We start from the raw sequence: 27002 nt of genomic DNA, 5'->3' as shown, positions 1-27002 counted from the left end.
CTACAGTAGATCTTTCCTGAAATCTGCTCTTAGAGACTTCTAGATATTGTTCCCTTTCCTTTGACTTTGTTTTCATACACTCAGTGTTAGAATTTTCAAGTTTAGAGTTTTGTCAGCCAACAGGCTGAGTGACTTGACCTTAGCCCCTCTATGCAAATGCTGGGGTCGCAAGGAAGCACGTAAAGTGCGTGGGGCACACATTTAAAGATATAAAAGCCTACCGACTCCTGTTGGATTCTTTTCTGCCAAGGACACAATGACAGACTGGCCTAAGGCTCCATTCGCAGCTTTGCGCTGGCTGAAGTAGGCATACACAATGCACTACTGTAGGGCAAAACATGGCAACACCACCTCCTAGTTTAAAATGTGGGTCGCGACCCATTTGAGAATCATGAAAGCAATATAATGGGTCACGACTAGAATTTTTAAAACGACAAAGGAATAGGACACTAAATAGAATGCAACACAGGCAATAAAGGTAAGGAATGCATCGCGAAATGCTTGTTTGCGTTTTTAAATTATATTTATATGTCTTACAATCTGTCCGGTCATACAGGCTTGAGAGTCACTGCTCTGAAATATACCTCTACCTGAGACATTTAGGAACAAACCCTCGGGAGTTGAACGTCTGGCGCTGCACAACGGGATCTTACATGTTAGCTGAGCCCTCTGGGAAATGGAGTTCAGAGTCGTGGAGCATTCTGGGAATCGTAGTCCAGAATGTCGGCGGGGCACAGGAACGCAGCCGGCAAGTAGGGGCGGGGTTCTCTCGGCACGACCGGAAGTGGCCGTTGAAGCCGGCCGTAGGCGTGAAAAGACGTCGGTGCTGAGGAAGTCCAGCCCCTTTGGCTCTCTGAGCTAGATTTGGTGATTGTCCCTGAGCTTCCGGACCCGGGATCGGAGTGTGTGGATTGCTGCAGGGGGAGGGAAACCCAGGTATCACCATGGCAACCGGCAGCCCTTCGGCCTCGTGACGTCACCCTTCTCGCTTTGCTTGAGGCGGCCTCTACGGGAGGGAGCTGGGGAGTCCTCGAAGGGGGCGCCCCTCGCCTCCTCCAGTGCGGGGCGGTTCCGGCCTGATCCCTTGGAGGGCTTTGTTCTTTTGTTCCGGTCTGGGAGGAAGGACTGGACCCGGGCCCCGCCCTGCTTGTCCACCTTCCAGCTTTTCCGCTCCGCAACAGGTGTGTCTTCCTGAGCCCGCGGGGGTGTGAGCCCGTCAGGGTGCACAGAGGTAACGGGCCGGGTCTTTGGGTGCCTTTGGCAAGATTCAGGGTAGGCACCAAGGGTTTTTCGAATCTGGTGCTGAACCTGCGTACTCGATCTCCACTCTTGTTTTTGTTCAGCGGGAGTGCCACATGCCTGTTTAGTGCTCTCTCTGGGCACTTCCCTTTTCCAAGGACTTCTTGGCCACTATGCAAAATTCTGTGATCGTGTGACAGACGCTGCTGACTCCATCCTGTGTCTTTCAGGGCAGCCAATCTGAGCGTGTCTAAGGGCTCAGACTCTCTGCTGGGCATCTGAGCCCTAGATCGAGGACCCAGCTGGAGCTACGACGCTGTTTGGGAAACTCTGGTGTCCAGGTTCCAGAGGAACGGGATGAACTGAGATGGAAGGTAGTGGGGACGACTGGGGGGAGAGTGGGATGTTGGTGACAAAAGAACAGTTATTGACTTGAAGATCAAATGCTTGACAGAGCTGGAAGAGGTGGAAGCCAGGAACTTATATTTAAGGATCCAGAAAAGAAATTGGATTACATTTTACTGGGAGACTCATTTGACCTTATAGGGAGAGACTTGCAGGAACAGTTAATTTTCCCTGGCTTCGGGATTGGGGAATGAAAAGCAGCAATGATTCAGAATATCTGTGATCCTTCCATGACTTCTGCTTATTCAATATTAGAGTGATAATCTTGCAGTCAGAAAAACTCTTGGTAATCCTCCCTTCAGTGCACCAATCAGTTTTGAAAATATCCCTGGCAGATGGCCATCTGTTAAGCCTGTGCTTCAACAGTGTGGCATTAAACTCTCCATTTTGGGTGCAGACTATAACTTTGTTGGCTCTTTCTTTTTAGTTCCTTATATTAGGCAGAAGTGCCTGTTTCTGTAACTTCTGTGTTGATCTTAGTTCTTAGTCCCCAAAAGCTAGAGACTGCTCTCTCTTTCTGGCTACTTCCCTTCAGATATGTGAATTCAGCTGTTGCAACTCCTACTCACAAATTCTTTTCTAACCAGAATAGCCTCAGTACCTTTGATGGGTCTTCACGTGATATATCTAGACCTCTTTGAAAATTCTCCTGCGTGACAGCATGCTTCTTACAGTGCATTGCCTAAAATTAAACATAGTTCTTTAGATATGTTTTGAACATACCTAAAAGTATGATGTACTGCTGCTTTTGATTTGGATTATACTTCTACTGTTCAGTGTCAGATTGTATTAGCTTCTAAAAAATCAGCAATGTTATGCTGCAAACCCTAGATCTTTTTTACATAAACTGCAGTTAACTAGATTTATGTCATCCTTGTGTAATAGAGTTGTTTTTTATTCTTAATGTGAGGACTTCACATTTATGATTGTTCAGTTTTTTGGCCACGTGTTTCAGCTTGTCAGAATAATTAAGAATCTTAGTTATTGTGCGTCTTTTAACACTCCTTTCCAACTTTATGTCACTAGCATATTTAATGAGCATTCTTCTATTTCTTCCTACATGTCATTGAACAGGTCAGGGTAAGGACAGAGCCCTGTGACATGTCACTATAGACTTCCCTCTGCATTGTCATTGTCTTTACGTTCTTTAGGTACAGCTATGCAGTCAGATTTGGTTTAACCTAACTATTATCATACAGTCCTTTTTCTTGCATTTGTTTAATATCGTTAGAAGTCTTTGTATTATTTAGGTTTGAGCTATACTTTATATTTGTCATCAGTTTTTTTTAAAGAGTACAAAGAGTCTGTTTTATTTCGTACAACTGCATCTGTATCTACAATTATCTCAAAACAAGAAGTTTAATTTAAAAAAATCAACTGTCTTTCATTATATTACCAATGAACAATTGAAAATTGTAAGAAAAATAATAACTCCATTTACAATAGCATCCGAAATATGAAACAGGAATATATCTAAGAAAAACTTGCAAGAGCTGTACCCCGAAAGCTACAAAACATTACTGAGAAAGATTTTTTTTCCACCTTTATTGAGATGTAATTGACTCATAACATTGTTTAAGTTGTCCAACGTGATAATTTGCTACACCCATTTTGTAAAATGATTACCACAGTAAGGTTAGTTAATCCATCTAGAACCTTACATGTTTGTCTTTGTGTGTGTGTGAATGTGTGTATGTGTATGTGGTGAGAACATTTAAGATTTACTCTCAACAACTTTCAAGTATGTAATACAATATTGTTAACTTAGTTACCATGCTGTACATTAGATCCCCAGAACTTATTTATCTTATAACTGGAAGTTTGTACCCTTTGACCAAGATCTCCCCATTTCACCCATCCCCTAGCCCCTAGAAACCACCATTCTACTCTTTGTTTTAATGCATTTAGCTTTTTTAGATTCCACTTAGCATCATGCCCTCAGGGGCTATCCATGTTGTCAAAAATGGCAGGATTTCCTTCTATTTTATGGCTGAATAATATTCCATTGTGTGTGCATGTGCAAGACGCAATACATATATATATATATATATATATATACACGTCGTATGTATATACACACACACACACATATCCCCTCTGTTGGTGGAAATGTAAATTAGTATACCCACTATGGAAAATAGTATGGAAGTGCCTCAAGAAATTAAAAACAGAACTGCCATGTTATTCAGCAATCCTATTTTTCTGGGTATATATCCAAAGGGAATGAAACCACTGTCTTAGAGATCTGCACCCCCATGTTCATTGCACCGTTATTTACAAGAGCCAAGACATGGAAGCAACCTAGGTGTCCATCAGTGAGTGAATGTATAACGAAAATGTGGTGTATATATTTCCATAGCAGCTATACTAATTTACATTCCCATCAACAGTGTACAAGGGTTCCCTTTCCTCCACATCCTAACACTTACCTCTTGTCTTTTTTTTTTTTTTTTAGAGATTGGCACCTGAGCTAACATCTGTTGCCAGTCCTTTTTTTTTTTTTTCCTTTTTCTCCCCAAAGCCGCCCAGTACATAGTTGTATATTGTAGTTGTAGATCCTTCTGGTTGTGCTATGTGGATGCCACCTCTGCATGGCTTGAGCGATGCCATGTCCATGCCCAGGATCCAAACCAGCGAAACCCTGGGCCGCCAAAGCAGAGTATGCGAACTTAACCGCTCGGCCATGGGGCTGGCCCCTCTTGTCTTCTTGATAATATTCATTTTAATAGATCTGAGGTAATAGCTCGTTGTGGTTTTGATTTGCATTTCCCTGATGATTAGTCATGTTGAGCACCTTTTCATGTACTTCTTGGCCATTTGTATGTCTCCTTGGAAAAATATCTATTCAAGTCCTCTGCCTATCTTTTAATTGGATTCTTTGTTTTTATGCTGTTGAGTTGTATGAGTTTCTTGTATATTTTTGATCTTAACCCCTTATCTGAGAAACGATTTTCAAATATTTTCTCCCATTCCAAAGCTTGTCTTTTCATTTTGGTGATTTCTTTTGCTGTGCAGAAGCTTTTCACTTTGATGTAGTCCTATTTGTTGATTTTTGCTTCTGTTGCTTATGCTTTTGGTGTAATATTGAAAAAATTATTGCCAAGACCAATATCAAGGAGCTTTTTTCTTATGTTTTCTTCTAGGAGTTTTAGGTTTTAAGTCTCGTTTAAGTCTTTAATCCATTTCAAGTTAATTTTCACTCTTAATGTAAAATACAGGTTTAATTTCAATCTTCTGTATGTGATTATCCAGTTTTCCCAGTACCTTTTATTGAAGAGACTGTCCTTTCCCCATTAAGTCTTCTTGGCTCTTTTGTCGAATGTTAGTTGACCATATACAGGAGAGTTTATTTCTGGGCTTGTAATTTTGTTCCATTGGCTTGTGTATCTGTTTTTATGACAGCTCCATAATGGTTTAATTACTATAGCTTTGTAATGTTGTTTGAAATCGGGAAGTGTGATGCCTCTAGCTTTTTTGTTCTTTCTCAGAATTGCTTTGTCTTTTCGGGGTCTTTTGTGATTCCATACAGTTTTTTGGATTGTTTTTCCTATTTCTGTGAAAAATGCCATTGGAATCTTGATCGGGATTGCATTGAATCAATAGATAACTTTGGGTAGTATGGACATTTTAACAATATAAATTCTTTTGATCCATGAACATGGCGCCTCTTTCCATTTATTTGTGTTGTCTTCAGTTTCTTTCATCAGTGTCATAGTTTTTAGGATACACATCTCTCACCTTCTTGGTTAAATTTATTCCTAAGTATTTGATTGTTTTTGATGCTATTCTAAATGAGATTCTTTTCCTTATTTCTTTTGCAGATATTTCCTGGTAGTGTACAGAAACACCACTGATTTTTGTACGTTGGTTTTATATCCTGCAGCTTTATTGAATTTTTCGATTAGTTCTAACAGTTTTTTTCATGGAGTCTTTAGGATTTTCTATTTATAATATTATGTCATCTGCAAAAGGAGACAATTGTACTTCTTCCTTTCTGATTTGAATGCCTTTTATTTCTTTTTCTTGCCTAATTGCTCTAGCTAGGACTTCCAGTACTATGGTGAATAAAAATGGTGAAACTGGGCACCCTCCTTTTGTTCCGGATCTTAGAGGAATAGCTTTCAGTCTTTCACATTGAGTATGATATTAGCTGTGGGCCTGTTATATATGGTGTTTATTATGTTGAAGTACATTCCCCCTATAGTAGTTTGTTGAGAATTTTTTGTCATGAAAGGATGTTGAACTTTGTCAAATGCTTTTTCTGCATCTATTGAGATAACCATATGAATCTTGTCTTTCATTTTGTTAACATGGTGTATCACATTTATTGATTTGGGTATGTTGAACTGTCCTTGCTTCCCAGGGATAGATCCTACTTGATAATGATGTATGATCTATTTAATGTGCTGTTGAATTCAGCTTGCTAATATTTTATTGAGAATTTTTGCGTCTTTATTCATCAGGAATAGTGGCCTGTAGGTTTTTTTTCCCGTAGTGTCCTTATCTGGCTTTGGTATCAGGGTAATGCTGGCCTTGCAAAATGATTTTGGAGTGTTACATCCTCTTCAGTTTTTTGGAAGAGTTTCAGAAGAATTGATGTTAATTCTTCTTGCAATGTTTTCTAGAGTTCATCTGTGAAACCATCTAGTCCTGGACTTGTCTGTGTTGGAGGGTTTTTGATTACTGATTCAATCTTCCTTTTCCTCGTTGGTCTGTTCAGATTTTCTCTTTCTTCATGATTCAATCTTAGTAGATTGTACGTTTCTAGGAATTATCAGTTTCTTCTAGGTTATCCAATTTGCTGGCATATAATGATTCTTATTAGACTCTTGTGATCTTTTGTATTTCTGTGGTATCAATTGTAATGCTTCCTCTTTCGTTTTTGATTTTATTCATTTAAGTCTTTTTTTTTCTTGGTCTGGCTAAAGGTGTTTCAGTTTTGTTTACCTTTAAAAAAAACCAGCTTTTATTTTCATTGCTCTTTTCTATTATTTTTCTGGTCTCTATTTCATTTATTTCTGCTCTGATCTTTGTTATTTCCTTCATTCTGATAACTTTGGGCTTATTTCTTTCTTTAGTTCCTTTAAGTGTAAAGATTATTTGAGATATTTTTTTCTTAATATAGACATTTATTGCTAAAAGCTTTTTTTTAGAACTTTTTCTACCTTCCATAAGCTGTGATATGTTGTGTTTCCATTTTCATTTGTTTCAATATATTTTTTTGATTTCTCTTTTGATTTATTCATTGACTTATTGATTGTTCAGGAGTGTGTTGCTTAATTTCCACCTATTTGTGAGTTTTCTAGCTTTCCTTCTGTTATTGATTTCTAGTTTCATACAGTTGTGGTCAGAATAGATACTTGGTGTGATTTTAATCTTCTTTAATTTGCTAAGACTTGTTTTGTGACTTATCATATGATCTATCCTGGAGAATTTTCCATGTGTGCTTGAGAAGAATATGTATTCTGCCACTGGATAAAATGTTCTGTATATGTCTGTTAGGTCCATTTGGTCTAAAGTATGGTTCAAGTCTAGTGTTTCCTTGTTGGTTTTCTCTCTGGATGGCCTACCCATTGCTGAAAGTAGGGTATTGAAATCCTCTACTATTGTTGTATTATCTCTTTCTCTGTTTAGATCTATTAGTGTTTGCTTAATATATTTAGGAACTCCATTGTTGGACACATATATATTTATAATTGTTATATCCTCTTGATGAATTGAGCCCTTTATCATTATTTAATGGCTTTATCTCTTTTTACAGTTTTTAACATAAAATGTATTTTGTTTGATACAAGTATAGCTCCCTCTGCTCTCTTTTGCTTTCCATTTGCATGGAATATCTTTTTCTGTCCCTTTACTTTGATCCTATGTGTATCCTTAAAACTGAAGTGAGGCAACATAAAATTGGGTTCTGTTTTTTTATTCATTCAGCCACTCTATTCCTTTTGATTGGAGAATTTAGTCCATTTATATTTAATGTAATTATTAGTAGGTAAGGCCCTACTAATGCCATATTATTAGTTGTTTTCTGGCTGCTTTGTAGTTCCCTTGTTCCTTTCTTCTTCTTTTGCTATCTTCCTTTATGAATTGATGATTTTTCATGGTGGGATGCTTTGATTCTATTTTCTTTATATTTTGTATATCTACTGTAGGGTTTTTTTTCATGGTTACCACCAGGCTTACAGAAAACATCTCGTAGATGTAACAGTCTATTTTAAGCTGATGACAACTTAACTTTGGTTGTATACAAAGACTCTACCCTTTTCATGCTCTACCATTTTATGTTTTTGATGTCACAATTTACATCTTTTTATATTTTGTAGCCATTAATAAATTACTATAGCTATAGTTATTTTTAAATAATTTAATCCTTTAACTCATATCAGAATTAAGTGATTAACTCATCATCATATTACCGTATTAGAGTGTTCTGAATTTTGCTGTATACTTATGTTTACCAGTGTGTTTTGTAATTTTATATGTTTTCATATTACTAATTAGCAGCCTTTCATTTCAGCTTGAGAAACACCTTTCAGCATTTTCTAAGGCAAGTCTAGCGGTGATAAACTCCCTCAGCTTTTGCGTGCTTGGGAAAGTCTTTGTCTCTCCTTCATTTCTGAAGGACAACTTTGCTGGGTAAAGTATTCTTGATTGGCAGTTTTTTCCTTCAGCACTTTGAATATATCATTCCACTCTCTCCGGGCTGAAGGGTTTCTCCTGAGAAATCCACTGATAGCCTTATGGGGGTGCCCTTGTGTGAGAATAATTTTTTCTCCTCTTGCAGCTTTTAAATTTTTCTCTTTTGTCTGTGATTTTAGACAGTTTTATCATAATGTGTCTTGGAGAAGATGTTTTTCAGCTGAAATGTTTTGGAGACCTTTTAGCTTCATGAATTTGAATGTTCCATTACAAGATTTGGGAAATTCTTAGCTATTATTTTTTGAAATAAGCTTTCTGCTCCTTTCTCTCTTCTCCTTCTGGGACTCCAATAATGCATAGATTGTTTCTTTTAATGGTTTCTCATAGTTCATGTAGGCTTTCTTCACCCTTTTGCATTCTTTTTTTTCCTTTATTCTCCGCTGACTGGATAATTTCAAATGACCTGTCTTCTACCTCATAGGTTCTTTCTTCAGCTTGATCCAGTCAGAAATTGATGTCTGTTGCATTTTTCTTTTCATTCGTTGTATTCTTTGGCTCCAGAATTTTTGTTTGTTTGTTTCTTTTTTATCATTTCTATCTATGTTAAACTTCTTATTTTGTTTGTGTGTTGTTTTTCTGATTTCATTTAATCATTTCTCTGTGTTTTATTGTAGCTCATTGAGCTTCCATAAAACAACTATTTTGAATTCTTTATCGTGCAAATTGTAGATCTTCATTTGTTAATGGTTGGTTACTGGAAGATTATTCTGTTCTTTTGGTGGTGTCATGTTTCCTTGATTTTTCATGTTCCTTGATGTCTTGTGTTGCTGTCTTTACCTTTGAAGATGTAGTCACCTCCTCCAGTGTTTACTGACTGGGTTTGGGAGAGAAATACCTGCTGTCCGTCCTGTTAGGGATTCTCAGGCTTTCTCAGACCTTCTGTGAATATGTCTGTTTCACACTTCTTATTCCCTCTTTGGGGGAGATTTGTAAGACTGTACGCTTTCTCTCAATCCTGCAAAGTCAGGCTGGATGCTGACAGCCTCCTGTTTTCTTTTGCTTGGCAGTTCTTAATGCTCAGGTTTGAGTGCTTTCTCCCAGTCTTGCAGAGTCAGGCTAGTTCTCTCCATGTGCTCCCTAGCTGTCTATACGAGCTTGCTCTTGCCATCATCAGGGTGTGCACAGGGAACTGGCTACAGGGTAGAGGAGTATGTAGGTGGGGTGCACAGAGCGTTGGGGGTTACCTGTGGGCCAGTGAGGGGGATCCACAGGCAAAGCATCCCAGTGGCTCTTTGGCAGGCTTCCTGATGGAGTCTGTGAAGTGGTTAGTAGGATGCACATTTTGATATGCTTTCTGAAGGCCCTGACTGCTCTTCTCCCAACTGCTCCCTTCCCCTGAGTCACTCAGGACACCTCAGCATTCTAGATGGGACAAGAATGAAGTAGGTCTCTTGGTGGCATCCCACACAGCTGCAGAAGCTGGATGGTCACATGTCTTACTTTCCCCCATGAGGGAAATTATGGGCCAAGAAGGTCTCTCTTGGCACTGAGCTGTGCCACCTTGGGGGAGGGATGATTCTCATAAAGGGAAGGTGTTCCTCTTACCCTCTTCAGTGCTTCCAGTCTTGGATTTTTTTGCTCCAGTGGTGTGCTGGAACTTCTCCACTGGACTCCTGGACTTCCACAGAGACACTGTTATCCATGGGTGATTATCTAAATTGGTGTTCTTTGGGCGGAAGATGGTAGAAAACACTTATTCTGCCATGTTGATGACATCATTCCTCCTCAATTCTTTGCCCTTATTTCTTTTATGAACGTTCTTTTTAATTCTGCCAAAATGGTTTCATTATAAGTCTTTGCTTTTTTTTCTCTCTTTGGGATTTTTCAGTAGTTAAGTTTGCATGTTCCGCTTCAGCAACCCAGTGTTTGCTGGTTTGGATCCTGGGCGCGGACCTATGCACCGCTTATCAAGCCATGCTGTGGCAGGCATTCCATATATAAAATAGAGGAGGATGGGCATGGATGTCAGATCCAGGCTGATCTTCCTCAGCAAAAGAAAGGAGGAGTAATGGCAGATGTTAGCTCAGGGCTAATCATTTCTGAAAAACAAAAAAATTAAATCTAGAATAATAGTTCCCTTTATCGCTGCTTCTAAATTGGGCTTTCCTGTCAACCATTGTTCTGAATACACCTACCCAAAAGCAAAGTTTGTTTTTGTTTTGTTTATTCGTGTATGAGTTACATACATGAAGTACACAAATCTTAAGTGTACTACTTGATTAATTTTTATATGTTATGTACCAGTGTCATCACCACCCACACTAACATGTGGAATGTTTCTAATGCCCCAGAAGTCTTGTGCCCCTGCCCAGTCACTCTCTAGAGGTAACTGCCCTTCTAACTTCCATCACTGTAGATCAATTTGGTCTGTTTTTGGACTTAATATAAATGGAGTCATACTGTATGTATTCTTTTGTGTCTGGCTTATTTTGCTCAATATTGTTTATGAGATATGTCCATGTTGTGAGGTATATCAGTAGCTCATTCTTTTATATTGTGGAATAATATTCTGTTGTATGACTATATCATGATTTGTTTATCCAGTCTCCTGTTGAAAGATAATTGGATTGTTTCCAATTTGAAGATATTATGAATAAACCTGCTATGAACAATCTTGTACAAGTCTTTTGGTGGACATAAGCCCTCATTTCTATGAGTATATGCACAGGAGTGGAATTGCTGACTCATAAGCCAGGCATATGTTTAGCTTTAGAATATACTCTCAAACAGTTTTCCTAAGTGATTGATAAATTTACACCCCCCACAGCAATGTACAAAAGTTCCAGTTGCTCTGTATTCTTGCCAGCAGATAGTATTGACCGTGTCTATTTAATTTTAGACATTCTGGCGGGTAGGTAGTATAAGTAGTATATGTCATTGTGATATTTAATTTGCATTAATACCAAAGTTTCAAAGGGCCTAGGAAGACTTTTGGAAAGTAATTGATTATTCATATTTTATATGTAGCAGAGAAGGCAGCAGAAATATTTTGCTCTACTTAATGAGGAATATACATTGAGTTGTGTGATCCATATGACTAAGTATCTGGGGACAAAATTGTGAATCTTATAGTAATGCTTTACTAGTAATGCTGAGAGTACCAGGGCTCCAGTCATCAGTTACCATGTTTCTTTTTTAGGATTCTGAGAAGTAAAGGAAATGGCATAGTTCCTCTTATTTTCATAAAGAAAAATAAGTGGATTTTATGGATTGCTGGGAGCAGCTGAGTTGAACAGAATTCTTCATGGTTTCTTCTTACTCCCCTAGATCTGTCCTCTCCAGAGTCTGCCGTTCTCCAAGGGAGACATACTCTACTCCCGTCAGCCAGTTTTCAGGTAAGTTGGGATTTCCTGAAGTGCCGTTTCAGTCCTTACTGGGACTGTGTATTCTTTTGCTGTAGGGTGTGTTTATCCAAAAAGCAATGTTGGCAATTCATCCTGGGCTCCCATCTGCCCAGTGACCTTCTTCCTAGCTCCGCCTCTCCAGTTTAACTAACACATTCACCATTTACCTCTTGCTTAGTATCTTGCCATGCTCCCGTGACGAGAGAGCAAAAGAAGTACAAACTTGATCCTTGACTTGAATAGACCAAATGACTGCAGAAAACAAAACAGATAAATATAAAAAAGGAGAAATGAGTACCATGGAAAATTGAGAATGACAAACATATGTGTTGTCTGGAAGGGCTCGTAAAGGGTGTGAAATTTGCACTAACTCTCAAAGGACAGGTGGCATTTGAATATTTGAACAAATATATAAGGTGGGAGGTATGAGGATTCCGGGTATGGAGAAGATTATGAGCAGAGATTCACACGTAACAATTACCACGTATTACATAGGATTCAGAAAAATTTGGAAGAGATGGTTTATTTTGGCAAGTGGTAAACAAATGGTTGAATAAGTTTGGAATATGAAAGGGCTCAACTGTCTAGATAAGCAGTTGAAGGCTTTATTCTGTAGGTCATTTGTGGACCATTAATGGTTTTTGAGGAGGAAAGTGACATGATACTGTTTTAGGAAAAACCAATAACTGAGAATTTTGACAAACAGGTAATGATTGTTCCACCAGGTATAATCAACCTCAAGCCTTCCTTTAATCAGGCTCCTTCTTAGACTTTTACTCTCTTCTTAATTCCTATCCCACAATTTAATCATCTTACCAAAGAAATGGTCCCAGTTCTTCCCACTTTCAGCTCTAGTACTTTTGGCATTTATTTTTTATTGAGATATACAGGCATATTTCATTTTATTGTGCTTCACGAATATTGTGTTTTTTTTATAAGACCCTCCACCAGCAAAAAGTTTATAACTCACTGAAGATTATAACTCTCTGATTATAACTCAGATGATAGTTAACATTTATTAGTAATAAAGTATTTTTTAACTAGGGTATGTACATTTTTTTAGACATAATGCTATTATACACTTAATAGACTACACTGTAGTATAAACATAACTTTTATATGCATTGGGAAAAGCAAAAATTCGTATGACTCGCTTTATTGGAATATTTGCTTTGTTGCAGCGGTCTGGAACTGAACCTGCAGTATCTCTGAGATATGCCTGTACTGTGACAATTAACTGCACATATTTGAAGTATATAACTTGATAAGTTTTGGCATACACTCATGAAATCATCACCACAGTCATGATAATGAACATATGCACAGTCAGAAAGCATACTTTGTATGACTTGAATCCTTTTGAGTTTTTTTTTTTTTAAGATTTTTTATTTTTTCCTTTTTCTCCCCAAAGCCCCCCAGTACATAGTTGTATATTCTTTGTTGTGGGTCCTTCTAGTTGTGGCATGTGGGATGCTGCCTCAGCGTGGTTTGATGAGCAGTGCCATGTCCGTGCCCAGGATTCGAACCAACGAAACACTGGGCCGCCTGCAGTGGAGTGTGCGAACTTAACCACTCGGCCACAGGGCCAGCCCCTTGAGTTTGTTGAAACCTATTCTTTTGCCCCGAATATGGTCTGTCTTGGTAAATAAGCAGTGAGCACTTGAAAAGAATCTATATTTTGCTGTTATTGGTTGGAGTGTTCTATGAGTGTATTAGTTTCATATTGCTGCTGTAATTAATTTACTACAAGCTTAGTGGCTTAAAACAATACATTTACTATCTTACAGTTTTTGGGGTCAGAAGTCCAAAATGCATTGGCAGGGCTGCATTCCCTGAAGGCTCTAGGGTAAAATCTGTTCCCTTGCCTTTTGCAGCTTCTAGAGGCTACGTGTACACTCATGTCCCACATAACGACATTTCAGTCAACAATGGACCACATACACAGTGGTGGTCCTGTAAGATTAGTACCGTATAGCCTAAGTGTGTAGTAGGCAGTACCATCTAGGTTTGTATAAGTACACTCTATGATGTTCACACATTGACAGAATCATCTAATGATGCATTTCTCATAACATATCCCTGGGGGCCAGCCCCATGGCCGAGTGGTTAAGTTCGTGCACTCCGCTTGGGCAGCCCAGGATTTTGCCAGTTCAGATCCTGGTCGTGGACATGGCACCACTTGTCAAGCCGTGCTGAGACAGTGTCCCACATAGCAAAACCCAAAGGACCAACAACTAGAATATACAGCTATGTACTTGGGGCCTTTGGGGAGAAGAAGAAGGGGGAAAAAAAAAGATTGGCAACAGATGTTAGCTCAGGTGCCAATCTTTAAAAAAATAAACTAACAAAAGAACATATCCCTGTTGTTATGCAGTGCCTGACTGTACTCTTTAGCTTGTGTTCCCTTCCTCTATCTTCAGGGCCATCAGTGTGGCATCTTCACATCTCTTTCTCTAGTTCTGATTTGTCCTCTATCTTCATGTCTCCTGCTCTGACTCTGCCTCCCTCTTATAAGGACTCTTGTGATTACATTGGGTCCACTCATGTAATCCAGGATAATTTCCCAATCTCAAAGTCCTTAACTTGATCACATCTGCAAAGTCTCTTGGTATTTTGGCTAACAGTTTCATGAGTTTCAAGGATTAGGATGTGGACATCTTTGGGAGGGCCGTTATTCTGTATACCACAGAATGTCATTTAGGTCAAGTTGGTTGATAGTATCCAAGTGTTTCATATCCTTGATTGATTTTCTGTCTACTTGTTTTATCAATTATTGTGATAGGGTATTGAAATTTTGGGCCATTATTATGTGGATTTGTCTTTTTCTCCTTGCAATTCTATCAGTTTTTACTTCATATTTTCTGAAGCTCTGTTATTACGTACATAAATATTTAGGATTGTTATGTCCTCTTAATCAAGTGACCCCTTTATCATTGAGAAATGACCTTTCTATGCCTGGTAATATTGTTTTGCCTTGAAATTTACTTTGATATTTGATAGTGTCAGCATGTTATATCTTTTTCCATCATTTTGCTTTTAACTTATTTGTGTCTTTGTATTTAAAGTGAGTTACTTATAGGCAACATGTAGTTGGGTTTTGCTCTTTATTAATCCACTCTGGCAATCTTTGCCTTTTAACTGTGGTGGGCTAGCTCATTTATATTTAATGTGGTATCTTTACATTTAGATATTTGATATGATTGTTTGTTTATCATCTTGCTATTTGTTTTCTGTCTGTATTATCTTTATTCCCTTTTTCCTCTATTCTTTTTGGGTTGAATATTTCTTATGATTCCATTTTGTTTCCTTCATTGGGTTATTAGTCATAAATCTTTTGTTATTTTAATTGTTGCTTTAGGTAGACATATTTATCACCATTTATCTTCAAGTGACATACCACTTCATGAATAATGTAAGAACCTTACGATAGTATACTTCCATTTCTTTCCTCCCAGTTTTTAAGGCTATTGTTGCCATATATTTTACTTATAAACCCCATAATACTTGTTATTATTTTTGTTTAAGCAGTCAGTTATCTTTTAAAGAGATTTAAATAGTAAGAAAAATATTGTATATATTTACCCATGTAGTTTACTATTTCTGGTGGTCTTCATCCTTTATGTAGATCAGTGATTCACAATTAGTGTGATTTTGCCCCCTAGGGAACAACTGGAAATCTTAGGAGACATTTTGGATTGTCATAACTTGGTGGGGAGTGCTACAGGTGTCCAGTAGGTTAATGCCAGTGATGCTGTTTGCAATACACAGGATAGCCCCCCACAATTATTTAAAAGAGTTATCCGTTCCAAAATATCAATAGTGCCAAGGTTGAGAAACCTTCATATAGATCCGTATTTTCATTGTTATCATTTTTGTTGTGCATGAAGGACTTCCTTAAGATTTCTTATAGGGCAGTGTGCTGGTGATGAATTCTTTCATGTTTTTATGTCTGAGAAGTCTTTATTTTACCTTTGAATCTCAATTCTATTTTGACGGTTTTTCTTCTTTCTAGTATTTAATGATGTTGCTCCATTGTCTTCTTGCTTGCATTGTTTCCAACAAAAAGCTACTGTCATTTTTATCTTTGTTCCTTTATATTTATTTGTCTTTTTTTTTCTCTAGATGCTTATAAGATTTTTCTCTATCACTAGGTTTGACCTATTTGATTAAGATGTGCCTTGGTGTAGTTTTCTTTGTGTTTCTTGTGTTTGCATTTTATTGATTTTGTTGAATCTGTGGGTTTTATAATTTTCATCAAGTTTGGAAAATAGTGAGCTATTATTTCTTCAGATATTTTTTCTGTTCCTCTCCCTTCTTTTTTTCCCCCAGGGACTCCAATTGCACATACGTTGGGCCACTTGAAGTTGTCCCATAGCTCCCTGAAGCTATTTCTTTTTTGAAATTCTTTTTTCCTATCTGTTTCATTTTTGATAGTGTCTATTTCTGTCTTTGAATTTGTCAATCTTTGTCAGTGCCTCATCTGCTGTTAATACTTTGTAGTGTATTTTTCATCTCAGAACATTCTCATTTTCAGCTCTAGAAGTTCCATTTGGCTCTTTTTTTCTTTTAATGTCTTCATGTCTCTACTTAACTTTTTGAACATATGGAATATATTCATAATAACTTTTAGTGTTCTTGTCTGCTAATTCTAGCATCTTTGTTAGTTCTGGGTTGATTTCAACTGATTGATTTTTCCCCCTCATTATAGGTTGTATTTTCCTGCTTTTTTGCATGCCGGATAATCTTTGATTGAGTGTCAGCACTAAATTTTACCTTACTGGGTTCTGCATACTTTTGTATTCCTGTCAAATATTCTTGAGCCTTTTTCTGGGATGCGGTTAAGTTTCTTGAAATAATGTGTTCCTTTCAGGTCTTGCTTTTAGGATTTGTTAGGTGAATCCAGAGCAGCATTTAGTCTAAGGCCATTTATTTGCCACTGCTGAGTATTCTACCCAATGCCTAATGAATTATGCAGTTTTCCAGTTTGACTGATGGGAACAGGTTCTATTTCCAGCCCTTTTGAGTGCTGGTACTGTTCCCTTGAATCCTTTTGGATGATTCTCTCCCTGTCTCCGATAGTTTCATCACACCCTTGTGCTCATTCATACTTTGCTGAATATGCAGGTGGAACCTCTGCAGTTCTCCTTGCTTATTTCCTGATGTAGCTCTCTCCTCTACAGTATTCTGTCCTGTGAACTCTAGTCACCTTGATTTCCCCAAACTCTCAGCATTATCTCTTCAGTTCAGGGAGTTGGCTGGGCAGCTCCTGGGTTACACCTCCCTGCACCACTGTGTGGAAACTCTCAAGGCAGTAAGCTGGAGCAATTGTGTGACTCGCTTCATTTGTTTCCTCATTCTCAGGGATCACTGTTCTTTGTTGTCTGAGATTCACTGTCTTGGAAACTGTTGTTTCATATATTTTGTCTGGAATTTTTTATTTCATGCAGAAGGGTAAATCCAATCCTTGTTAATCCCACTTTGGCCACAACTTGATCCTTTCAAGGTTTGTTTTTGAATGATAAGCTTTGTTAGGACTGATCTATCATCATCTTACTCTAGGACTGTTTGGAGGGGGCCCATGATCACTCTTTAGCTCAGTGATTTTCTAGAATGACTCACCCTACTTGGTAGCATAACTCAGGGCTGGAGATTATTACAATAAAGAATACAAAACAGGATCGGAAGGAAAAAGATATTCATAAGCAAAATCTGGGAAAATCAGATGCAGGCTTCCAAGTCCTCCCTCTGTGATGGTCACACGGATAGATGTACTTTCTCTCTAGCTGTGATCCCCAGAGACATGAGAAATGTCTCTACCCAGGGCAGCCTGCTTGAATTCTGGAGTCCAGAATTCTTAAAAGGAGCTAATCACTTCAGCATACACCTGCTATAGACCAGCTGTGGTGCAGAGCCCAAACTCGGCACCGTGTGTTCATCATAAGTCTTCACCTGTATGTTAAACAGTGCTGACAGTCTGCATCCTGCCCCACTGCTCCAGGCACACAGTAGCATCATCAGTTGGTGACTTTGTAAACATTAGTTTTCAGAGCTTGTTCAAGGTTCAGAAACATGTATCCACGTGTCCCTGGGGATTAGCAAGGAGTGAGCAAACCATACTTGTTGCTTTAACTTGTTGCTAAACTTGCCCTGTTCCTAAAGTGTGCTGGAGCTGTTGTGGGACCTGATTGTGCATGTCTTTTCTTAACTCTGGGTTCATTGATGTCATATTGCTAACGATGTTGCCCATGGAGATTGTATTTACACCACATTTTTGGAGCTCCTCCTCTATGTAGCTCCCTCCTCTCTGGTATACATCCTGCAAATCCCCTGTCTCAGTAGTTGTGAGCTGCCACCTTTGTCTTCTCAGCTCAGTAAAACCACCATGCTTTGCAAGGGTTCTACCTCCCTGCGCTGCAGTCTGGAGGATGCCAGCTTTGTGGTAGGAAGCTGAGGGGATTGTCAGGCTCATGTAATGGTCTCCCTTCTCTCAGGATCACAGATCTGTCCTGCCTGCTTTTCAAACACTTGTTTCAGATATATTGTTCAGTTTTATTTTTCTTTACACTGGGAGAGCCAGTCCAGTTGCTCTGTTGTGATTAGAAGCAGAAGTCCCAATAATTTACCTATTTTAAAATAAAATTAACTCATCTAATTTCAAATACATAGTAAATAAAAAGTAGGAAGTTCCCCTGCATTGCCTTCAAGTCCCACTGATAATATTTAGTAGTATATTTCTTTCAAATTATTTTCTGTGCATTTACATATAAACTTTCCTATTCATAAAAATAAAAGTGGGATCATACCATGTATACTGTATACATGTATACGTAATATATATGCATATTTCCTAATCAGTACATGTAGAGATACCTCATTTTAAAAACGTCTACATAAAGTACTTTAGTAAGGATATACCGTAAATTCTTTAACCACTATCCTATTAATGAACATTAAATTTGCATTTTTTTCCCTTCACACAAACAGTGTTGCAAGGATGCTTGTACATATGTTCACACCCTGAGGTATTTCTGAAGAATAAATTCCTACAAGCAATAAAACTTTATTGAGTGATATATGCATTTCAAGTTTTGATAAATCCTGTCCGATAGCCCCCAGATAGATTCCCACCAGAAGTGCACATGTGCACTTTCAGCAGTGCTAGCCAATCTGGTATCTCATTATTTTACTTATTTTTAGTGGAATGAGCATTCTTTCATGGTTTATTAACAATATCTTAGGTGAATTGCCTGTTTGGGTTCTTGGCCTTTTTTTGTTGTTTTTCTTGTGGGTCGTCCATCTCTTTTCCTAATTATTTGTAGGAACTCAGAATATCGCCTTTTGTCTATGGTTTATTATAGAAAGTTTACATCTTTATGTGGTTATATCTATCAGTCTTTCTGTTTGTCTTACAGTTTTTGCCTTTCACATTCAAGCTTATAAAACTTTTCGTGTCTTTTATTCTACTGTTTTATTTTGCTTTTTCTTTAGAATTTAATCTCCAGTGCAGCCGAAATTTTGTGTATGCCATGAAGTAAAGAACCCACCTTATTTTTTTCCTCGAATAGACAGTCATTTGTTATAACACCATTTAGTGACTAATCCAGCTTATTTTAACTAACTTGAAAGTTGTTTAATCCTATTCAATTCTTATAAACATCGGTCTATTTTTAGACTTTATCTTTTTTTCATTGAGTTTTATTCCATACAAGGCCACTCTCTTTTAATTTATCTTTATTTTTTGGTATATTTTCGTATTTCTCTTGGTATATTTTGAAATGTGGTAGGGCAAGTCTCCTTGCCAAATTTTTTCAAAAACGTTTTTGGCAATTCTTGCACATTGTAGGTAATAAAACGTATTATTGATGTTATTAGGTATACTATTAATACTTGATATATCTTGGAACACAGAGATAATGATGATGATGAACAAAAACGATGGCTAACATTGACTGAGCACTTGTTAGATCCCAGACCCTAAATTAAGCATTTCATATGGAACATTTTTTATTTAATTCTTGCAATAACCCTGTGAACGGGGTACTGTTTTTATATTCGTTTCACAAAGGAGCACATATCAAAATCTTTCTTCAGATAGCCTTTTGCTTGCCTTATTTCTGTCAGTATTGCTAACTTCGCCCCCTTCTTATGTAAATACTTTATGGCTAAGCAGAAATATGTATTTCAGGAATCAGTGACCTTCAAGGATGTGATAGTGGACTTTACCCAGGAAGAATGGAAACAGCTAGATCCTGTGCAGAGAGATTTGTTCCGGGATGTGACATTGGAAAATTATACACACCTGGTCTCTATAGGTAAGGCTGACTTCTCTGATTTAATATCTGGGGGTGTAGAGGATGGGGGTTCTCTCGTGCTTAGGTGAGTTTTGCCTTTAAGTTAAGGAACCAAAGATTCCTAAATTTTGAAAGGTTTCTACTCTCCTAGCAAGTAGAAGGACAAACTAATAATTTTTCTGAACCCATGTCTGGTGATTTGTAACACTGAAGCTTTATACGCTATACACTCCCATCAGATGTCCTACATATCCTTTCCTAAAAACAAAGTGCTGAGACTGAATTCTGCTATGGCACTTTTCCCTTACTACATGATAAGCACCTTTTTTTTTCTTCCCCATGAGCAGGACTCCAAGTTTCCAAACCTGATGTGATTTCCCAGTTAGAGCAAGGGACAGAGCCATGGATCATGGAGCCCAGCATTTCAGTAGGTACGTAATGGATATGTGCCATATGAGTGTCATTAACTCTAACCACCAGCCTGATAAGAGCTTTTTATGTCTGTAATGCAGATTCTTGCTTCTCTTTAAAGTGTCTCCTGTGGAGAATTGGGAAGCTAACTGGACTCTCTTTTGCTTTGTCAAAACACTAACTGTTTCAACATATGTTCTGTTTTTATACTCCTTTCAGAGGTGGTATCCTTCTTGCTTTTTTCTAAAGGCAACCTCTTGACCTGGACTCTGGATTCCGTCTTTCGTACCTCCTTTGGGACCCTAATCACATAATTATCACCTTATTTTTCAGCCCTTAAGTTTTCTTTTTGGGTCTCCAGGCTCCATTGCTAGTACCTTTAAACAGAAATAGGTAACCCTAATTTTCAAATACTGTTACTCAACACTTTTTATCTTTTTGACCACAATCCAGTCTGCCTCCTTGCTTTCCCAACCAAACTCGGCAAAAGTGAATTCCATTCCTTCACTTTTTCATCTCCTATTACTTTCTTAATCTCAGGGTGTAGCTTCTGATCCTATCACTTTAACAGACTATCCTTGAAATTATGAATGATTTTCTTGTAAACGATCAATTCCAAAACTGCAGAGAGAGCTCTTCAAAGATCTCAGCCTGGAAAAATGTACAAACTTGGTCACTCCAGGTAAGGGGATGTCTCCAGAGTTAATGGGATAGGAGTGGGGGTCCTCTTTTATGGGTAGAAAAAAAAGCCATGTTCAAATTTGGGAAGTACTGGATTAGCTAAAATTTTAGCAGATCTTTTACTGGAAGAATACTCAGAGGTTTTTTTAATATGTAGTTGGGCATTAGGAATTTCCAACAGGGTTGCATAGAATATGACATTTCTTCTCCTCCCACCCCAAACAACCATGAATTCTTTTTTTCATACTACACCTTTAAAATATTTCTCTTAGAAGATGGTTTCATGGAGCACAATTTAGAAAACTTTTTTTTTTTTAAAGATCTTTATTAACTTGTGCTTACGGTTTGTTAACTTTCGGAAAAAACAAGTTTTATTACAAATGAAAAAGGAAGTTTTAAAAAAATCCCAACTTAAGCAGGTAGAAAAAAATTTTTAAATATTTAAATGTGTATTAAAAAATCCTAGGCTTTTCCAAAAATGCTTTAGTCATTACCAAAAAGAGATTTATTTAGGTAAAAATAATAATGAGAAACCTGTGTTGCAGAGGTAATGTAGATAGTTCCTGTGATCCAGTCAGTAGGCAGAAGATAATCCCTTGAAGTATTTAGCTCCATTCTTTTGTTTACTTTCACACTGGAATGTGACCCAGTGATGCTAGTCTTGGTAAGCTAGCCCTTGGTCCTGCCCTCTTCAGAATTTGGAGCAGACTTATTCTTAGCTGGCGACTTGGCTGCTTTCATCTCTGTGAAAATGATCTACAGTTTTATAGGCATCTGTACAGGTAATAGAAGTTGCGATGGTACCTACATTGAGGTGGCCACTGGGCCTGGGCCTTGTCTGTATCATTTTCCTTATCCTCTTTATTGCCATCTTCTCTGGGTTTTCTTGGTGACCTGGCCCTTGCAGAATCATGATCAATTACCCTGTTGTGTATTCTGTCTCACTTGTCTATCTTGTTCTTTTGCAGCCTGTTTTGTTAGCACCCTGTATTATTTCTCCATACACAAGAGTGTTGGAATACTGTGGTCAAGACCTGTAGACTTTGCTTGTAGTAAAGTGGGAAGTCCTTTCTGCAGTAGAGATGGCTCTGTTCAGTCTTGCCTTCTGGAACTTTGTCCAGCATTTCATTGTTTTCCCCACCCCTGGTATTCTGGTAACTCTGTTGGTTATTGCGTGGAAGACATGACAACATGGACAACATTGGTCATGGTCTGTTGGATGTTTATTGCCTTCAACTGGGACTGCAACCAGGGCTGGAGATCAGCCACTTCCACCCTCTTCTCTTTTAACAGCATCAGACTCCGTGGTCTCCATTTCCTTCATTGTGAAGTGCCAGCAGGAAGTATTCCTTATGGTCATCTGCTGTCAAATGTATCTTTCTTGGTGTCATTCCTGTTAATGAAAACATATCCATTTCTTATATTGAACAATTGGTTGTTCCCCAGAACCTGTGTTATTGATCTTCTTGTCCCTGCTGGAGAAGTACTGCTGTTAGGAGGCTGCCTGCACATGTATATGCTGCACCATTACCCATGGTACCAGTTACGGAGGGGATGGTAGGCAGCTCTGGGTTTCTGCCTCGCTGCTTATGCTTGCAGTGATGATGATGGTGATAGTGACTGGGCTGGCAGCACAGGAGATTCAGGGTTCTCTGGGATCTGCTGTACCTCCCTGTTACTAGTGGAAGCAAAGAAATGCTATTTTCTTTACTGAATCTGCCAGCATTGATTAGCCTGCTTCTCTTAGTTGTCGTCTTTCTTGTCTTGGGCAATGCTCTACTTCCTGATTATGTTCTTTCCTGTCTTTTGTTTCTTCTGTTGTTTGCTGATAAACTGCTTTCTTTCATTAGTATATTTTATTCATCCCATTACCCTAAAGACCCTCAGGTCAGAGAAAAGACCTCTGCTCTTTTCTCACATATGTTCCTGTGGCTTCAGCTATCCTTTTCCTTGCTCTTTTGAGCTGATACTTCCTATCCTATATTTGAACATCTTAGTTATTCTACTCCTTTTGGCATCTTCTACCCCCCCACAAACACCCATAGTCTAGTCCTCCATTTCTCTTCCTAATTCTCAAAAATACCTAGAGTTGAACTTGATATCTTCCTCCCCTTAAGTTATTTACTATTTTCAACTTTCCTGTTTCCAGCAGTGATATGACTATTCCTGCAGTGTTCCAGGCTAAAAACCATGGCATCTTAGACACGTCTTTCCTGTTTGTCATGTCTTGAAATCTTGGCTCTTAGATTTTTGTTTTGTTGTTCATTGGCAAGGAGTCCCAGTTCAGACTGCCTCCTTTAGATTCACTCCATCTGTGTCTCCTCTTAGCCATCTCTGTGGTTACTTTTTAATTTACTCTCACCTTAAATGGAGTTCTCTTACTGGTTTTTAGAGATTATGAAATTGAATTAGACATTCTCTTGCCACTTTCGTATTTTATTTATTGTTATTGTTAGCTCCTTCCAACTTTCTTTCTAAATAATAGGGCTATATTTGAAAACCCTCAGAATTTCTGAGGGCTTTATTTTTAATTTCTTTAGTTCATTCTCACAGCAACAGGTTCCCCCCCCCCCCTTCTATTCAGAGAATACAGGCATTTTATTTTTCTTTCAGACTGGGAGACAAGACCAGAAAATAGCATATCAGTCCCAGAGCTGGACATTTCTGAAGAACAGCCATCTCGGGTGGTAGTAGTGGAACAACAGAAAAAGGATGATCCTTGCAGTTCCAACTTCTTAGAAAGTTGGGAATCTGAAAGCAGTCTAGAGAGGCAGCAGGCAAACCAACAGCCACTGCCAAGAGAAATAAAAATAACTGAAAAGACAATACCCACTTGGGAGAGAGGCCCTGTAAATAATGACTTTGAAAAAAGCGTCAATGTGACTTTAAACCTTGTAACACAACAAGAAATATCTCCAAAAGAGACGTCTACTAAAACAAGTGTCAAACAGAATTTAAATCCAGTTAAAAAAGAGAAATCTTGTAAGTGTAATGAATGTGGGAAAGCTTTTAGTTATTGTTCAGCTCTTATTCGCCATCAGAGAACACATACTGGAGAAAAACCCTACAAATGCAATGAATGTGAAAAAGCCTTCAGCCGGAGTGAAAACCTTATAAACCATCAAAGAATTCATACTGGAGATAAACCATATAAATGTGATCAATGTGGAAAAGGCTTCATTGAGGGTCCATCTCTTACTCAACATCAAAGAATTCATACTGGAGAAAAACCCTATAAATGTGATGAATGTGGGAAAGCCTTTAGTCAGAGGACCCATCTTGTTCAGCATCAGAGAATTCATACTGGTGAGAAACCATATACTTGTAACGAGTGTGGAAAAGCCTTTAGCCAGAGAGGCCACTTTATGGAACATCAGAAAATTCATACAGGAGAAAAACCTTTTAAATGTGATGAATGTGATAAAACCTTTACCAGGAGCACACATCTTACTCAACATCAAAAAATTCATACTGGAGAGAAAACTTATAAATGTAATGAATGTGGGAAGGCCTTCAATGGGCCCTCAACATTTATCCGTCATCATATGATTCATACTGGTGAAAAACCATATGAATGCAATGAATGTGGGAAAGCCTTCAGTCAGCACTCAAACCTCACTCAACATCAGAAGACACATACTGGGGAGAAACCTTATGATTGTGCCGAATGTGGAAAATCCTTTAGTTACTGGTCATCCCTTGCTCAACATCTGAAAATTCATACTGGAGAAAAACCTTACAAATGCAATGAATGTGGAAAAGCCTTTAGTTACTGCTCATCCCTTACTCAACATCGGAGAATTCACACCAGAGAAAAGCCATTTGAATGCAATGAATGTGGAAAGGCTTTCAGTTATCTCTCAAACCTTAATCAACATCAGAAGACTCATACCCAAGAGAAAGCCTATGAGTGTAAAGAATGTGGGAAAGCCTTTATTAGGAGTTCATCTCTTGCTAAACATGAAAGAATTCATACTGGCGAGAAACCCTATCAGTGTCATGAATGTGGAAAAACCTTTAGTTATGGCTCTTCTCTTATTCAGCATAGGAAAATACATACTGGAGAAAGACCTTACAAGTGTAATGAATGTGGGAGAGCCTTCAACCAGAACATACACCTTACACAACACAAGAGAATTCACACAGGAGCAAAGCCTTATGAGTGTGCTGAGTGTGGCAAAGCCTTTCGACATTGTTCATCTCTTGCTCAACATCAAAAAACTCACACAGAAGAAAAACCCTACCAGTGTAATAAATGTGAAAAGGCTTTCAGCCAGAGCTCCCATCTGACTCAGCATCAGCGTATTCACACTGGAGAGAAGCCCTATAAGTGCAATGATTGTGACAAAGCCTTTAGCCGGAGCACTCATCTGACTGAACATCAGAATACTCATTCTGGAGAGAAACCTTATAACTGTAATGAATGCAGGAAGACTTTCAGCCAGAGCACTTACCTTACTCAGCATCAGAGAATTCATTCAGGAGAGAAACCTTTTGGATGTAATGATTGTGGAAAAGCCTTCAGATATCGTTCTGCTCTCAACAAGCATCAGAGACTACACCCTGGTATATGACTATTATAGAAGCAGCATAAACATAGGGGATGCATTTACTTTAGTTTGTCCTTTTGTTAAGTACTGAAGAATCAGAATAGATTGACAAACTCCTCAAAATATTTTAAGTTTTCACTGTTACACTATGGAATAGAAAAGTACATTGGGCTGAAGTAACCAATTACATTGTTAACCAACTTTGTGATACTGAAAAATTTAACTGTTTTAAGTTTCAGTTTCCTCTGTGAAATGAGAGATTTGGAGTAGATGATTTCAGAGGTCATTTGGAGTTTTATATTCAGTTTTGTATATTCACAATATATTCTTGAATAGGATTATTATACATCAGCATTTTGCTGTGTTGCATCTAGAGTGTGTATATTTATGCATGTTTTCCCTATAGAAAGCGTTTGTGCTTCAGTAACTAGACTGGGGGATTTATTATGCTCCTATTCTAACACATTTAAGTTGTTTAAGTAACTGGTTCCTAATAAAAAGAATTGTAAATGCCCTCAAATTAATAATTCAGTAGCATATAATGGCTTAACTCAGTACAAGTATTAAACCTTCCTATTGCTTTCTCTTCCAGTGTGTTTTAACATTCTAGGAGTTTAGTGCAAGTACAGAGATCCTCTTCTACAGCTTAAACCAGTGTTATTTAACCCTAGTTGTGTAGTAGGATCACTTTAGGAACTTTATAAAATTCTATTGCCAAGGTTCCACCCCCAGAGACTATAATTTAATTGGCCTAAGCAGTGGGACCCAGGGTTCAGTTTTTTTTTTTTTTTTTTTTTTATTCCTAATGTGTATTCTGGAAGGACAATTGGGTTAGATTTCAGTACCCACTCCTTTGGCTAGTAGCTTCTTCTTGTGGCTCCTCCTAGAAGCCTCACAGATTAGCTGTGCTCAGTACACATGATGTAATTTTGACTGTCATATTGTTGTGTAGATTGGGTTCTCACAAGCTCTGGGAGGTAAGGTCAATTTGTTTCCTCACTAAAGTGCAAAAATTAAACTGCTGTGTAAAATAGTGGTCATTTCACTTGCTTTTCTTGGTCCCCTGATATCAGAAGCAGATAACAGTGTGAATGACATCTCTGAAGATGTGTAGCCCAGCCTGTGTGGCCATTTAATATTTGAGCCAGAAATAAATATGGGTCTAGCTATAAAGAGATGAGCCCCTTATATTGTCTTCAGATACAGTTATCAGGTTAGCTCTTTTAGGAGCAGCTGACAATTTCCCAGCCTGGCCTTGACAATGGAGAGCACTGAGAACAGAGGGTAGCACAGAAATTGATCATTATTTAAATAAAAGGAAAGGTTGGGGGTAGTGGTTGCTGCAGATTTTTACAGTGAAAAACATCAAGGCAGTCTTTTTT

At 38.2% G+C, this 27002-nt stretch overlaps 1 protein-coding gene across 3 annotated transcripts; it reads left to right on the top strand.

The window, feature by feature from the left end:
• Positions 1-721: 721 nt before the first annotated feature.
• ZNF184 (zinc finger protein 184) lies at positions 722-26653 on the top strand. 3 transcript variants are annotated; one of them, XM_008507902.2, is made up of 6 exons: positions 722-936; positions 1470-1613; positions 11611-11678; positions 19873-19999; positions 20326-20409; positions 23684-26653. In XM_008507902.2, exons 2-6 carry the CDS (start codon positions 1607-1609, stop codon positions 25642-25644), a joined length of 2247 nt encoding a protein of 748 aa, XP_008506124.1. In that variant the 5' UTR covers positions 722-936; positions 1470-1606; the 3' UTR covers positions 25645-26653. The 3 variants fall into 3 exon arrangements, with proteins under 3 accessions (XP_008506124.1, XP_008506125.1, XP_008506126.1); XM_008507903.2 differs by having other exon boundaries at positions 808-1181; XM_008507904.2 differs by lacking the exon at positions 722-936 and adding an exon at positions 958-1231.
• Positions 26654-27002: the final 349 nt, after the last annotated feature.

Source organism: Equus przewalskii, chromosome 19 (genome assembly GCF_037783145.1).
Source record: "Equus przewalskii isolate Varuska chromosome 19, EquPr2, whole genome shotgun sequence".
Classification (NCBI taxonomy): domain Eukaryota; kingdom Metazoa; phylum Chordata; class Mammalia; order Perissodactyla; family Equidae; genus Equus; species Equus przewalskii.
Note: the sequence above shows the minus strand (reverse complement) of the source record. Positions and strands in the feature narration are given on the sequence as shown.

Excerpts from the sequence above, each read along its gene's own strand:
- ZNF184 (XM_008507902.2), top strand. Across the intron at positions 11,679-19,872 it reads TCCCGTCAGCCAGTTTTCAG|GAATCAGTGACCTTCAAGGA; the intron begins GTAAGTTGGGAT and ends TATGTATTTCAG. Across the intron at positions 20,000-20,325 it reads TACACACCTGGTCTCTATAG|GACTCCAAGTTTCCAAACCT; the intron begins GTAAGGCTGACT and ends CCCCATGAGCAG.